The sequence below is a fragment of the Microchirus variegatus genome (assembly GCF_963457635.1).
Source record: "Microchirus variegatus genome assembly, chromosome: 8".
NCBI classification, from domain to species: Eukaryota; Metazoa; Chordata; class Actinopteri; order Pleuronectiformes; family Soleidae; genus Microchirus; species Microchirus variegatus.
In genome coordinates, this window is record NC_139809.1 from 3,016,557 (window position 1) to 3,030,478 (window position 13,922).

At 41.0% G+C, this 13,922-nt stretch overlaps 1 protein-coding gene across 1 annotated transcript in view; it reads left to right on the forward strand.

The window, feature by feature from the left end:
• Positions 1-2,512: 2,512 nt before the first annotated feature.
• Positions 2,513-13,922, forward strand: part of syt7a (synaptotagmin VIIa) — a gene marked incomplete at both ends in the record, with an annotated part of 88,750 nt that continues 77,340 nt past the window's right edge. Inside the window, one exon of the mRNA XM_083893943.1 lies at positions 2,513-2,546. Coding sequence (XP_083750069.1) covers positions 2,513-2,546 — 34 coding nt within the window. The remainder of the gene's footprint in view (positions 2,547-13,922) is intronic.

A 13,922-nucleotide genomic window follows, 5' to 3' on the forward strand; every position in this document is an offset into this window, starting at 1 on the left:
GGGGGAAATCTGGGAATAGGCTGTGGTCAAAATGAGTCTGCAGAGAATTCTCCTAACAAACGGGCGAAAAAGCTTCTCCGTAGTAAACAAATGGCATGGAGTGTGGTGTGTGAAACAATATATAAACCAAATGGAAATCACTGCAGGATGCTTTGAGCAAATTACCTTCCCCGGCTCTATTGACAGAACACACACACACACACACACACACACACACACACAGGCAAAGTGTTTGGTTGTGAGGTTGCAAGTGTGCAGTTGCATTTGCATCCACGCTGCAGCTCCGCACTCACATCCCACTGAATTGTAATCCGTGATATCACAGGGTCACGTGACTGAATAGAATATGAGCCGTCTGTTTTGCAGGCTACGTGCAGGAAACATGTATATTTATTAGGGCAGGCGCACTGGTGGCTACTGAGAGGCTATAATAAAAAAAAAAAGAAGCATCACATTTAATCTATTTAACCAGTTTTTCCAGCGTGGTGGCTTTGGCCGTTGTAATAAATGTCATGGTTTATCCCAGTCGCTTCATAATATTCCATGCCTCGGTCTTCCAGCTTCAACTAATGAAGAATGCCCATCGCAAATTGGACATTTGCTGTGAGTGCGAGAAGAGGGGGGAAAAAAAAAATAATTGAAGAAATTGTTTTAAATTGCCTTGCGACTGGATTTTCCTGGTATCAAGTCAAGGTCACGGACAAACTGTTCCCTCTTCACTTACGGAGCTGCTTATGTATGAAGACTAAATGAATAATGAATGCACTTTTTTTTTTTCATTTGGAGGCTATCTGCATAGCAGTCACATTGCCTCACATCACTAAGCAAGTATCTGGTGTGGTGTCACTGCTTGTTGTTTCACCTTGTTTAGATGATCATGTTTTACTTCCTGCTTCTGTGATGGTCTGCCCCGCCCTGATGTGATTTCACCTGTGTCCCGTTAGATTTACCCCCTTGTGTGTTTAATCTCCCTGCCTCTGCTTGTGAGTCCCTGACTTTTGACTTGCTCCGCATGTTTTTCCTTCCTGTTAGTTTTTGTTCTTTTGGAGTCCTTTTTTTAACTGTATTTGTATCCTCATTTCTCCACGACTCTTGTTAACAGTATTGTGCATTTCTGAATTCACACAAGCCTTCATGTTTGAGCGTGTGGCTTAGCTAAGACACAATCTGTACTTTTACATCACTGAGGAGAAGCTACTGGTGCGTTCAAGAAACCCTTTTATCATTACCGAACATGGAAGAAATGTTATTGTGCCGTCCCTACTGACCAAGATAATGTGCTTTATTCAGTAAATGCAGACCACACCATCTATATCAGGGGGTGTCAAACTCATTTTCACTGAGGGCCACATCAGCATAATGGTTACCCTCAAAGCGCCAGATGTAGCTGTCATACAGAATAAATGTAACTAAATGTAACCAAATATAATGTAAAATAAAGGTAAGTACTCCGTAACATTGTTGCTAAATAACTTTCTCGATTTATTACTTATTCAATTTCACTCGTCGCATGATGCATATACAACGATACACCGCGATCTAGCGGCGGTGCCGTCACTTTGCGGGGTAACACAATCGCCCAAATGCATTGTGGGAAACGTCGTTTAGTCGACGCACGCCTTAAAGCAGCGTAGACCTATTTTAACACAGATTTTTAAGACCAACGAATCACTCGCGGGCCACATAAAACGACGTGGCGGGGCCACATCTGGCCCCCGGGGCCTTGAGTTTGACACGTGTGATGTATATGAAGGCAGACACTTTTATTTTGAAGTTCTGTGAACTATCCATCATCAGCAGCATGTTTTAATTGAGATATCATGATGTAATATTATATAACTGTATGCTCATGTTGCCGACCGAACAGTTGTTTCTTCCTAAAAAGTTGGACTTTATATTTTTCGAGCCAGACTTGATGCTCGGTGACCCCAAGGTTATTTGAGCTTGAGACCCAGTTTTTTTAAAAAAACAACAACACTTTTGTTGATTTGCAGGATTTACTGCATGTGCACTCCTCAGTGCACGCAAGGTGAATTTATTTTTAAATGATAAAAAAAATTGCTCATGCAAGCTGAAGCGGTGAATCACACGTGGCTGCAGAAGAGAGACTTCTTAACACAGCTGCAGAAGTCACTTTTCCCCATTTTGTCCTCTGAGCCACAGAGAGCTGGTGGTTATCAAAAATAGAGAGAGAGAGAGAGAGAGAGAGAGAGAGAGAGAAGGAGGGAGGCAGAGAGAGAGAGAGAGAGAGAGAGAAAGCAGAGGGAGGGAGTCAGTGAGAGTCTCAAACTGCCCAACCTACCTATCAACTAGGAGGAGAGAGAGAGAGAGAGAGAGAGAGAGAGGCTGTTGAGGAGCAACAAAAACAACAAACGGCAAATACTACAAATCACATCAGGAGGAGTTCACGACACACACTCACACACACACACACACCAGAGGAGTACCAACAGAGAGGAAAAAGAATATAAGAGAGACACCGTCGCATCTGCCTCGGGGTGAAATAACAGCCATGTATCTGAACAGGGAAGAGGACAATAGCAAAGGTAAGATGCTGCTGAGGAGTGAGAAGTGTCCACTGTCACTCTCTCTCTTTTAAAGCATCCCCGACACTTTGAAGGTGTTCCATTTGTGACCCGCTGTGTCTCTCTGTGTGTGTGTGTGTGTGTGTGTGTGTGTGTGTGTGTGTGTGTGTTTGAGTGTGTGTGGCAGCAGCTGCTGTTGTCCCACATCCTCTTCCTCCTGCACGGACCGGTGATGTTGGTAAAAGTGTGGGCTGTCATTATGTAACATCAGTGCAGTTTTAATTGCCTCCTATAGGGAGGATGTTTATTGTTTGTTTCAACGCAACTGTTGTTTACTGAGTGTGCGGACGGAGACACTTCATCACATGCGTGTTTGTGTAGTGTGTGCGTTGACTTTATTTAATTTTTTTTAATTTTTTTTTTGCACATTTCAATAGCTACTAAAGAGCAACGCAACACAAGGTCAAAGCCTTCAGCTTCAGTGTAGTGTTTACAGCGCTCGTTATTTATCGGGCTGCACATTATCATGTGCATCATTATTGTCATGTGTGAGGTGACAGCGGCAGAGACGAAGAAAAGAGTCATATTTGAGTAATCTCTCTCTCCCTCTCTCTCTCTCTCTAACCACGTGTTTGTGAGGCGTGATTTCTCCTCTCATTTTGTGTCCCAACACTCGAACACGCGAAGCACAGAACATAATAATAACTCCGTGTGTGGCCGTCATGACACCACCGCCACCGCCGCTAATGCTAATGCTACTGCTGCTAATTAACCAGCCAAATCCTCAGGTTAGACGAGAATAACACCTGCTGCTAACGAGGGAGGAGGAGGAGGAGGATGGAGGGAGCGCGAGGAGGCAGAGTGGGAGGAGCCATTTCTGTTCATCTCCACTCTGTGATGTCACCACACACACACACACGCACGCACACACGCACGCACGCACACACGCACGCACGCACGCACACACACACATTCTTGTACTTGCTGACAAAGTGAGGACCAGCATTTCCACTTTACAAATATCTACTTCATGAATGACATATATATAGAACTACTGGTTGCAGTACCATAAAATGTCTGCAGGTGGAGCCCCAGAGCAAAAAGGGCTGGAAAACTTTTTCATTTTTTTTTTCATTTTTGGTCAAAAATTTTACAAAAACGTAATACTATACTATGTCAACAAAAATGTAAAAAAAAAAATTTGACCACAATTTTTTGGTCCAAAATTTGACAAAAACGTCACACTATACTATGTCAACCAGAATTTGAAAAAATCTTTGTCAAAAAAACTTTGGTCCAAAATTTGACAAAAACGTCATACTATACTATGTCGTCCAAAAAAAAAAAAAAAATTTGACAAAAATTTTTTGTTCGTCCAAAATTTGACAAAAAAAATTTTGTCCAAAAAATTGTGTGTGTTTGACAAAAAAAATGTTGTCCAAAATTTGACAAAAAAAATTTGGTCCAAAATTTGACAAAAAAATTTGGTCCAAAATTTGACAAAAACGTCACACTATACTATGTCAACCAAAATTTGACAAAATCTTTGTCAAAAAAACTTTGGTCCAAAATTTGACAAAAACGTCATACTATACTATGTCGTCCAAAAAAAAAAAAAGAAATTTGACCAAAAATTTTTGGTCGTCCAAAATTTGACAAAAAAAATTGGGTCCAAAATTTGACAAAAAAATTTGGTCCAAAATTTGACAAAAAAAATTTGGTCCAAAATTTGACAAAAAAAATTTGGTCCAAAATTTGACAAAAAAAATGGTCCTAAATTTGACAAAAAAAATTGGTCCAAAATTTGACAAAAAAACTGGGTCCAAAATTTGACCAAAAAATTGGGTCCAACAGTTGACCAAAAAAATTGGTCCAAAATTTGACAAAAAAAATTGGGTCACACTATACTATAACAAATTGAGTATAGCATGTTATAGCAACCTAAGGAAGTGATTTCAATGAAAACAAAGTGAGGACCAGCCAAAATGTCCTCACTCCGTAAAAATGTCCCCACTTAGATGTATCATGCTGTACATCTAAGTACAGCATGATACTGTACTTAGATGTGTGCGAGCAACATTATCAAGGAGGGGAAACAATGATGTAATTTGAGAACAGCCAATGACACACATATGTATGTGTATACATATATATATATATATATATATGTGTGTGTGTGTGTGTCTTAGAAATAGAAGTGCTAAGTAGAACCATATAAGGTTCTTCGGCTTGTCCTCATAGGAGAACCCTTTTGGAGGGTTCCACCAAGAACCCCTTAAAAACCCTTTTTTTCAGGAAAGGGGTTTTAAAGGGTTCTCTGGATCAAAATGGTTCTTACTGGAACCATTAAAGCCACATTACACTTCTCCGACTGCGTAATTCGTTATCCGACTGCGTCACCACGGAGACCCCTCGAGCCTTCATAGTTCTCCGTCGTGGTGCCGGATACGCACTGCAATTTCCCGCCCAATCAGTAGGGGTCGATACGCAAGGTTGTTGTGCTTTTGGCTACAGCGAGCAATGGCGTCAGAGAGAGAAAGACTGTTCTTGTTGTTGCAGCGGAATAACATTGAAACAGTGGCCGTTCCTCACCTGAAATACTTTTCAGTAATTTTTCTGTCACGGAACGCAGTTTTAAGATAATTTGAGGCGAAAACTTAGCCATTTAGAGTCTAAACATGTGGTTTGTGTATTAAGATATGACGTATTTATAGTTTGGCAGCGACGTTGTCGGCGGTGATCAGCTCCGCCTCTGTGGACGCTCGGTGCGCACAGTGGCCGGCACAGAGCAGCGTTATCTCGGCCTGTGCTGAGGACCAATCGCAGCCCTTGCCGTCTCCGTTGTTCCTTTGACGGAGTGACGGACACTTAAAAAATATTTTGTGCAGCCGGAGATGATGGAGAGGCTCTCTGACAGGTTCTCCGGCAACGTAGAGGGGTTTCCGTAACCGACGTAGAGCACTTTACGCAGGAGTGTACTGTGGTTAGTGTTACCAAGAACCCTTGAAAAACACTTCAGGAACGGGTTTTTCAGAAGCAAATGGTTCCAGGTAGAACCTCAGCTCTTGTAGAAGAACACGTTTGGATGCCACCATAATGACCATACAGTGTAATTACTTGTCAGTCACTTCATGTTCGCTGTGACCCGGCCTTTACACTTGAACAATAGCGCGACCCCCGGCTCTCTTAAACCTGGAAGTGGAACCGTGATTAATGTAATTGGTAAAATCTGTGTTTGTCCTCGTGTGTTTAATGTCTGCTGTGAAAAGGGGTCTATTATGCTTGGGTTTATTCAAGACGTGCTTTAGCATCGCGCACAATGGAGGGAAGAGGGAAACTTTGACAGCTTGCTTTTATATATATATATATATATATGTATGTGTGTGTGTGTGTAAACATCACATTATTCCAGTCCAAATGCCACAGAATTTGTCACAAAACAACAAAGCTGGAGGTGACTTTTTGCACAGTACTATCAAACTCTGCATTTATCATATTCACTCACTAGGTTCCCCTTACAATGAATACATTTTTAGTTTTACCATAATATATATGTATTAGAAAAAAAGAAAGCTCATTGCATTGATCTGTATGTCCACCACCTGCTGTAAAGCAAATATTGGGAGTTTGTTCACCGCGGTAAGCAGTAGGTGGCACTTAGGTCCCTGTCACAACAGGAGGATAAAAGGCACAATTGTGTAACTAAAGAGTGCCAATTGCTGCTGATATATTGTCGTCCTTTGTTGCTATGTTAATCTCTTTAGTAATATTAGCTTATTTGTTGAATTGCAGGGATGTTGTGGTTTCCTCATCAGAACACACATCGACTTCTGTATCTTCTGCTTCCACTATATCTCTCTAGTACAGCGACATGTGAAGGGATGTTTCAGTGATGTGAATGCTCAACATCCTCCCTTATTCTATAAAACGGCAACATTTCCACCTCCCACAAGCTTTAAAAAAAACGTCATTGTGCTATTTCAAGACTTTTTGAGTTCTGATTTTTCAGGTGCAAATTGAAAATGTGCATATATACAGGTCTAATGGAAACCCACCTACAGCAACACTTATGGCTATCCAAGGAATACTGTTATTTAAAGGCCATAATCTAACAATACTTTCATGTTTATTGTAACATCATTCGCATGTCGGAAACATTGTTTGATTCTGGTACGCCTGTGCGCATGTCTTTTACATTATGCCTCCTGGTGGACTGGAGTAGAACAGCTTGTTTTGGCTGTGGGTTTGTTGCCAATTTTCCTAATCTTCTCTGGACTTTCACCACGGTAGGGGAATAGACAACCGTGGTCTGCGGGAACCTTTTATGTGGTACAGATTGGTTCGGTACAGTACAGTTTGGAACGGTTTAGCCCTCGGTCAGCGTTTCGAGTGTGAACGGTACCTTTTTACTTGGGAGGCAAAGTGTGGGTTTTGCTCGATGGCCACGTCACTGAGATATAATGTAGCGTGACGTTACGGGTTGTGGCTACAATGAAAGACGACATCAAACTTGATACAACGGACAATGGAGCAGCTAATTTTTGTATCAACGAGACGTCGAGCTTTGTATGAGAATAGATCGCGGGCGTTGAAGAAACACTGATCGCAAGGGAGTGATGCTTTTCTGTCGCCCCAATCAGTTGGCTGTCGTGGGTCTAGCTCCACCCATACTGTACCATTACACTGGTACCCCAAGCAAGAAACACAAAAAAAATGTGTATTGAACCAAAACCAAACCTTTCCACGCTCACCTATATACCTGGATTATGAGTTATTTGAGTTACTGATGCCTTTTCCATCATTTTTCTCTGACCTCTGTCATCAACAAGACATTTCCTGCCCAGAGAACTGCCACTCACTGGATATTTTCTCTCTTTCGGACCATTCTCTGTAAACCCCTAGACACGGCCGGTGTGGGGAAAATCCCAGGAGATTGGCAGTTTCTGAAATACCCAGAGCTGTCTGCATTGGAAATTCAGCAGGTCATCTTTTACCACATCTGCATGTCTAAACGCATTGAACAAGTGTACCTGTAAAGTGACCATATGTGTGTTAAGGTGGAAATAGTGAATTAGGTGTGACTGTTGGTGACATCAAAGGCCAGATGTTTTGGAGTGAATTCACCTGGCGATAATTCAGCCCATGTTATGACAGAATGTGGTCTGTGCTGCTCTTTTAAGTAAGGGAACTCCAGTAGTTGACGGTCATGCCTTTAATTGATTTATGTGAGTAGGTGTTCCTTTCCAGCGGGTGCTGCCTCCCGCTGTAGCCTTTTAAATTCACACCGCGTCTCAAGGTGCAGTGGCAGGGAGAGTGAAAAAAGGTCTACTCGGGACATATCGATTATGGCCTCAAAGGATTAAAGGGGGACGAGGACAAACAGGTTGCTCGTGTGTGTGAGCCTGGCAATCACAAGCTGCCACCTACTGTCGTATGAATGTCTGAAGTTTGACCGGATGAAGATTTTGATCAACGCTGACCTCTGGGGGAAAAATGTAAATGGCCACTTTTCTATGAAAAATATACAGTAGTGAATGCTTGGTATGGAAGCCTTTTATTGAGCGTGACTGTTAAATGGATTGTCATTTATATGCACTGCAATACATTCAACAACCGTTAACATTAACTCACTGATGTTTAAATCGAAGCAGAGTTTGTTTATAGACTTTTAGCAGACAATCTTGGGGAAGTCCTGGACATCAAGTGCAACTCCAGCCGACTTAATCTTGGTGCTAATAATATTAAAAAATATTTAATCACATGGGGATGACAGTTTAGGGATACATTAGGTTATTGATTCTGAAAGCAGTTAGACTATCACAAAGCTTAAAAATGACAGAAACGACTTCCACTTCATGATGGAATTTGCACAGATCCCTTTGTTGATTTTTGAACAGGATGCAGTTTCTTGAAACTTTGTAATTAAAGGTGAAGTAAGTAGTTTATAGTGCCATCTAGAGGAGAGGCTGAAATTTACAACAAAGAACTGCTCCTCTGCTCACCCCCTCCCTTCCCTGAGCGCTACGGTATCCTCAGCCGGTCAAACGTCGCCTTCGTCGTCTTTCTCCGTGTCAGCAGATGAGGTTCGTGAGGCGAGGGAGAGGGCGGAGCTACCGCGGCCGTAGCAGACGAAGCGGAGAGAGTGGAGGCGGGACTTCCTGCTACAAGTAAAGAGACGCTTGATTTGTTCTCTCGCGTTTGTCCTTACAGGCTCTGGTAGAAACATGGCGTCTCTCTGCTAACAGTGGCTATGCAACCGCGGCCCGCGACCGTGTTATTTTACATGACTTTTTGAAACACTACGAAAATGAAACAAAAACTATTATACATCGACTAGACAATGCAGGAGCACATAATATGTATTAAAAAGTGGATTTTGGGTTATATAAACCTATAAATACTACACATTGTCCCTTTAAGTGTTCATAATTTTAACAGTACAACTTTGAGCCCCGCTTGGAACATATTCTCTACATGTGAGCGTGGGTTTTCTCCGGGTTCTCCGGCTTCCTCCCACAGGCCAAAAAACATGCAATATGGGGATTAGGTAAATTGGTCACTCTAATTTGATCGTAGGTGTGAGAGTGTGAGAGTGAACGGTTGTTTGTCTCTCTATTTGGCGATGGACTGGCAAACTCTCCAGGGTGTAGCTTCGCCTATCGCCCTATGTCAGCTGAGACAGGCACAGCAATGGATTTTAACAGTGTCAGGTTATTGTAAATGGCCACTTATACATTTAAGATGGTGTTTGTTTAGCACACATTTTAGGATGAAACTATAGAGGTAACTGGTCACTTCAATGCCCCTAGTGGTTGCAGGTGGTATTATTTGGTCAATGTTGAAGAGAAACAGTTCCTGAGAAAGTTGTTGGTTCTACCAAAAACCAAACAGAAATGTTTACACCTCAGAACCTTGGTGCTTTCTGGCAAACCAGCCCACGCTCACACCAGATTAACAGGAACCAAAGTGGGAGGACGTTACTCTGTGTTACTCAGGTGGAAGTAAACACAACACTGGCAAAACCTCCATACTTTGGAACTGGAACAGAAAAACTCTGTCAACAAGATTATTTTCCTCAAAAATTTTGCAATATTCAATTCTTCTAATCTGAAGTACTAACATTATGAAGTGATAATGTACTTTATGACTTTATGACTTTATGTACTTTACCTCATGCAAAAGTAGAAGAATGTCAGTACTTGTGAATGTCCTTTCTTCATAGAATGGACTTCAATTTGACTTCAATTCTCACCTCAGTCGAAGCTAGAAACTGAAAAAACTGTGCTTTAGTGATTTATCTGTGATGAATGATTTTCTATGGACTGACTTAGTTTTTTCGGAAACCTACACAAGGAGGTGAGTCTGTGGTTGAAGGACTTGATGTATTATGCATGTAATCACCTTGTTCTGTATAACCAACAAGAGGTGGATCAGTAGATATATCTGTTTAGTCAGTCCTCCATCTTTTCCAGATTCTATTGTCCAATTGTCTCCTGCAGGATAATACACACAATGCAGTTAATAACATCGTGTCCCTATGCAATGAAGGAACCAATTTAGCGTCTCACTTGTTTGCATAGCAGGATGAAGTATTAACTTTCTTTATATCGACATTACGATAGCTCTCCTCTTTTTGTGGTGACAGAGGTTGGGATACATTTCTTTAAATTTACTTGATGCATGGTGTGATACTCTGCTCTGGCAGCTCACACTATATATCACTTGAATATCATATATAATAATACTGTCAGGTTCACTATTGATTCTGGTTGATGCTCGCCTTGATTTTTGGGACGGAGTCCAAACCTCTGGCTGCAGCTACAAATCGAAATGACTTAAGTTTGGCACGAGTTAGCCGCACTGAGACAGTTCGTCAGATATGGATCGTTGCATTTAGCCTCATCGCGGATAAACGTGCAACCTAAAATATATGTATGCAACAAGGTTATCATATGGAATGAAGAAATGGATATCACAAATGTTAAACACATTTTAAAACATATGGGTATTTTCTTCAACTGTGCCCTAGCAAGAGTTTTTGAACCAATGTTGTTTCTGTTTTCAAGCTGCAATCAGTAGTGACAGATTTGTGATTTGGCCAGTGCCATGTTGAGGTTTAGCAACAGGAAGTTCACAGACATCACCTGCAGCAAGGCACCTTTTTGATGAAACCATCTGTAAATCACAATGGCGTTCAGTCATATGTTCCGTGCTTTATCATCCATTTTCCCTGTAAGGACCTGTAACTAACAATTGAGATTATTATTAATCCTTCACGAAAATGTTCAAGGGTTAATTAGGTTAATTTTTCCATAGACTTTCACCCAGTGGAGTTGCCCCCTGGTGTCTGCTCGATATATATTTTTACTTCCGTGTTTCCTCAGCTGGCAAACCCGAAGATCACGTCCACTTTTTTATGTTCATTCTTGGTATCTTAACCATTGGATCGTTTTCCATGAAATTGCGTTCAGATATTCATGATCCTCAGAGGACGGATTTTCATATTGTTGATGTCCTGGCTCAGTCAAGCAGCATCATCGGGTCACATTTTAATTGGTTGTTCATTTTGTTTATGGCTGCATACCAATTAACTCATTATATTTCCATCAGCGTCTGCTGTCATGCGCTAATTAGCAACTGTTAGCATTGTCTTTTAGAGCATCTCAGCATGCTGGACGGTCTTTTTAAGATAAGACTGTCCAGTTGTAAAGAGGTTAAAACGACTGCGACGTTTAGGCTTCACTTAAAAGTGTGAACCCCAATAAACTCATTATGTACATTTAAAGGTCACATAGAGTGGTCCTGTTGCACATAAATGTTAGTTATGGAGGTCTACTTACATATATTAACTTGTTTTTATGGTCAAAAACCTCCTAGTTGCTGTAAACTAGCCGATAGAAATCCACTTTTCTGACAGTGTTTTTCAGCCGCGATGTTTCAGAGTGAACTTTCACCCCCAGAAGACAGAGTCTTGTGATTGGCCAGTACTATCCAGCAGGACGATCGGTTGTTCAGGAGAACCGCTGCTTACGTAACTATTACGGGATTTTCAGTGATCTCGTTGAGCCCCGAGATTACAATAAAACACAACGTTCCCAGCAATGGCTGAACTGTTTGTTTCGAACCGTCAGGGCTTCATAAACAAGGTAATGACGCAGATACACACCAAAAAAACAGCGATAATAGGAACTTCCGGTCTAGTTCTGCTTTAAAGTCGACCTGAAATAGAGGCATTCACATATCAGTGAGGAAGGGTTCGTGCTTTATGAGTACATTACTCTTCAGAGTGGCACCATGTTGGAGATAGTCCTGAAGTTCACCCTTTAATACCACGATTGTCTGACATTAATTGGGGGAGCTGTCATTGCTCACTGATATACTGTAGGTGCAAGTCATTAATCAGAGTCTTGCATCCTTCCAGCTTATTGCAATCTGATCCCTATATATTTGAGCTTATTCCCTGCTACATATGGCTGCTTGCTTCTTGAATAAAAAGGGTTTAAGCACATCTCAGTTTACTGGCTTGGTGGAGTTTCATAGTTCATGGTATAACATCAAAGTATTTGAACTGCTCGGGAAATTAAATGGAAGAAGGAGGGAATTTGTGGGCGCTATTAAACATAGTGTGACGCGGAGGACTGCGAGTTCCTAACCTCTTTGTTACCACTGCCCTGTAGAAATTGATGATGTCCCTTTACTTCATGGCTATTTTGCTAATGTGGATTGGGAAATTATCTTTTGGGGCGGGGGATTCCTGTGGCAGTCTTGTAATATCCATGCCTTTTTTTTTTTTTACAGCAAGGTGAATTGAAAACTAGGTGCTTGGAGAAAAGAAATCACTCTGAGCTTTTTCAGCGGCATTCAACAAGTCTATCAAATTCAAAAGGAAGATTATTTAAAATATATTAATTCATGGCGCCCCTCTATTTTCTATCTTAATGTCATTCAAAGCCTTCAGCTGTCGCATGCTATTGTGTCGCCCTACAGCTCGCTGTATTGATATCAGACGTAGAGCAAATGAAAAATGAAACGCGTTACAGATTACGTCTATGAGCACCAACATTGGCACATCACAGCAGAGACCTTTGGATGTATAAAGTGGGTACAGGAATAGCATAATTATAGAGCGCAGTAGTCACTTCAGCTCAAGTTTATTTAGCTATGAATGGATCGTCACACGGTTAACAGCTCCTATTTATTATACAAATGGATGTTGTCATCTCAGCCATCGGGAGAATCTGGATGATCACCCGAGTCACAGGAACAGGCGACAATGCTGCAGTGGAGGCAATTAGACGCTTTTGTAGGAGCACCTGCAACGAAACACGGATTTGGACCTGGTGTTCATTGAGAGTACTTGTCGTCTTCCTCAGTGGAGCAGGAAGCTGAAAAAAAGCTGATTGGAGCAACGTCTGTTCATGTTTTTTTTTAAAATAATATACTGAACAAAATGCCTTTAGAGTTCGTAACGTTTACCGTACTTTTGATTCATTAACCTGCAGTTTGGTCTGAAAAATACGGTGGCCCTGAGGTGCAAAACACAAACGCAAATCACAAAACACATCACGAATCAAAAACACAAACGCAAATCAAAAACACAAATGCAAATCAAAAACACAAACGCAAATCAAAAAACACAAACGCAAAACAAAAACACAAAAACATTAACTCACAACGCAAACACAAAAGCAGAAAACACGAAAACATTAACTGACAACGCAAACACAAAAGCAGAAAACACGAAAACATTAACTGACAACGCAAACACAAAAGCAGAAAACACGAAAACATTAACTCACAACACAAACATAATGCAGAAAAAACTAACACATTAACTCACAACGCAAACACAAAAGCAGAAAACACGAAAAAACATTAACTCACAACACAAACACAAAAGCAGAAAACACGAAAACATTAACTCACAGCGCAAACACAAAAGCAGAAAACACGAAAACATTAACTCACAACACAAACCCAAAAGCAGAAAACACGAAAACATCAACTCACAACGCAAACACAAAAGCAGAAAACACGAAAACATCAACTCACAACGCAAACACAAAAGCAGAAAACACGAAAACATCAACTCACAACACAAACACAAAAGCAGAAAACACGAAAACATTAACTGACAACGCAAACACAAAAGCAGAAAAAACCAACACATTAACTCACAACGCAAACACAAATGCAGAAAAAACAAACACATTAACTGACAACGCAAACACAAAAGCAGAAAACACGAAAACATTAACTGACAACGCAAACACAAAAGCAGAAAACACGAAAACATTAACTCACAACACAAACACAAATGCAGAAAACACGAAAACATTAACTCACAACGCAAACACAATAGCAGAAAAAACAAACACATTAACTCACAACACAAAC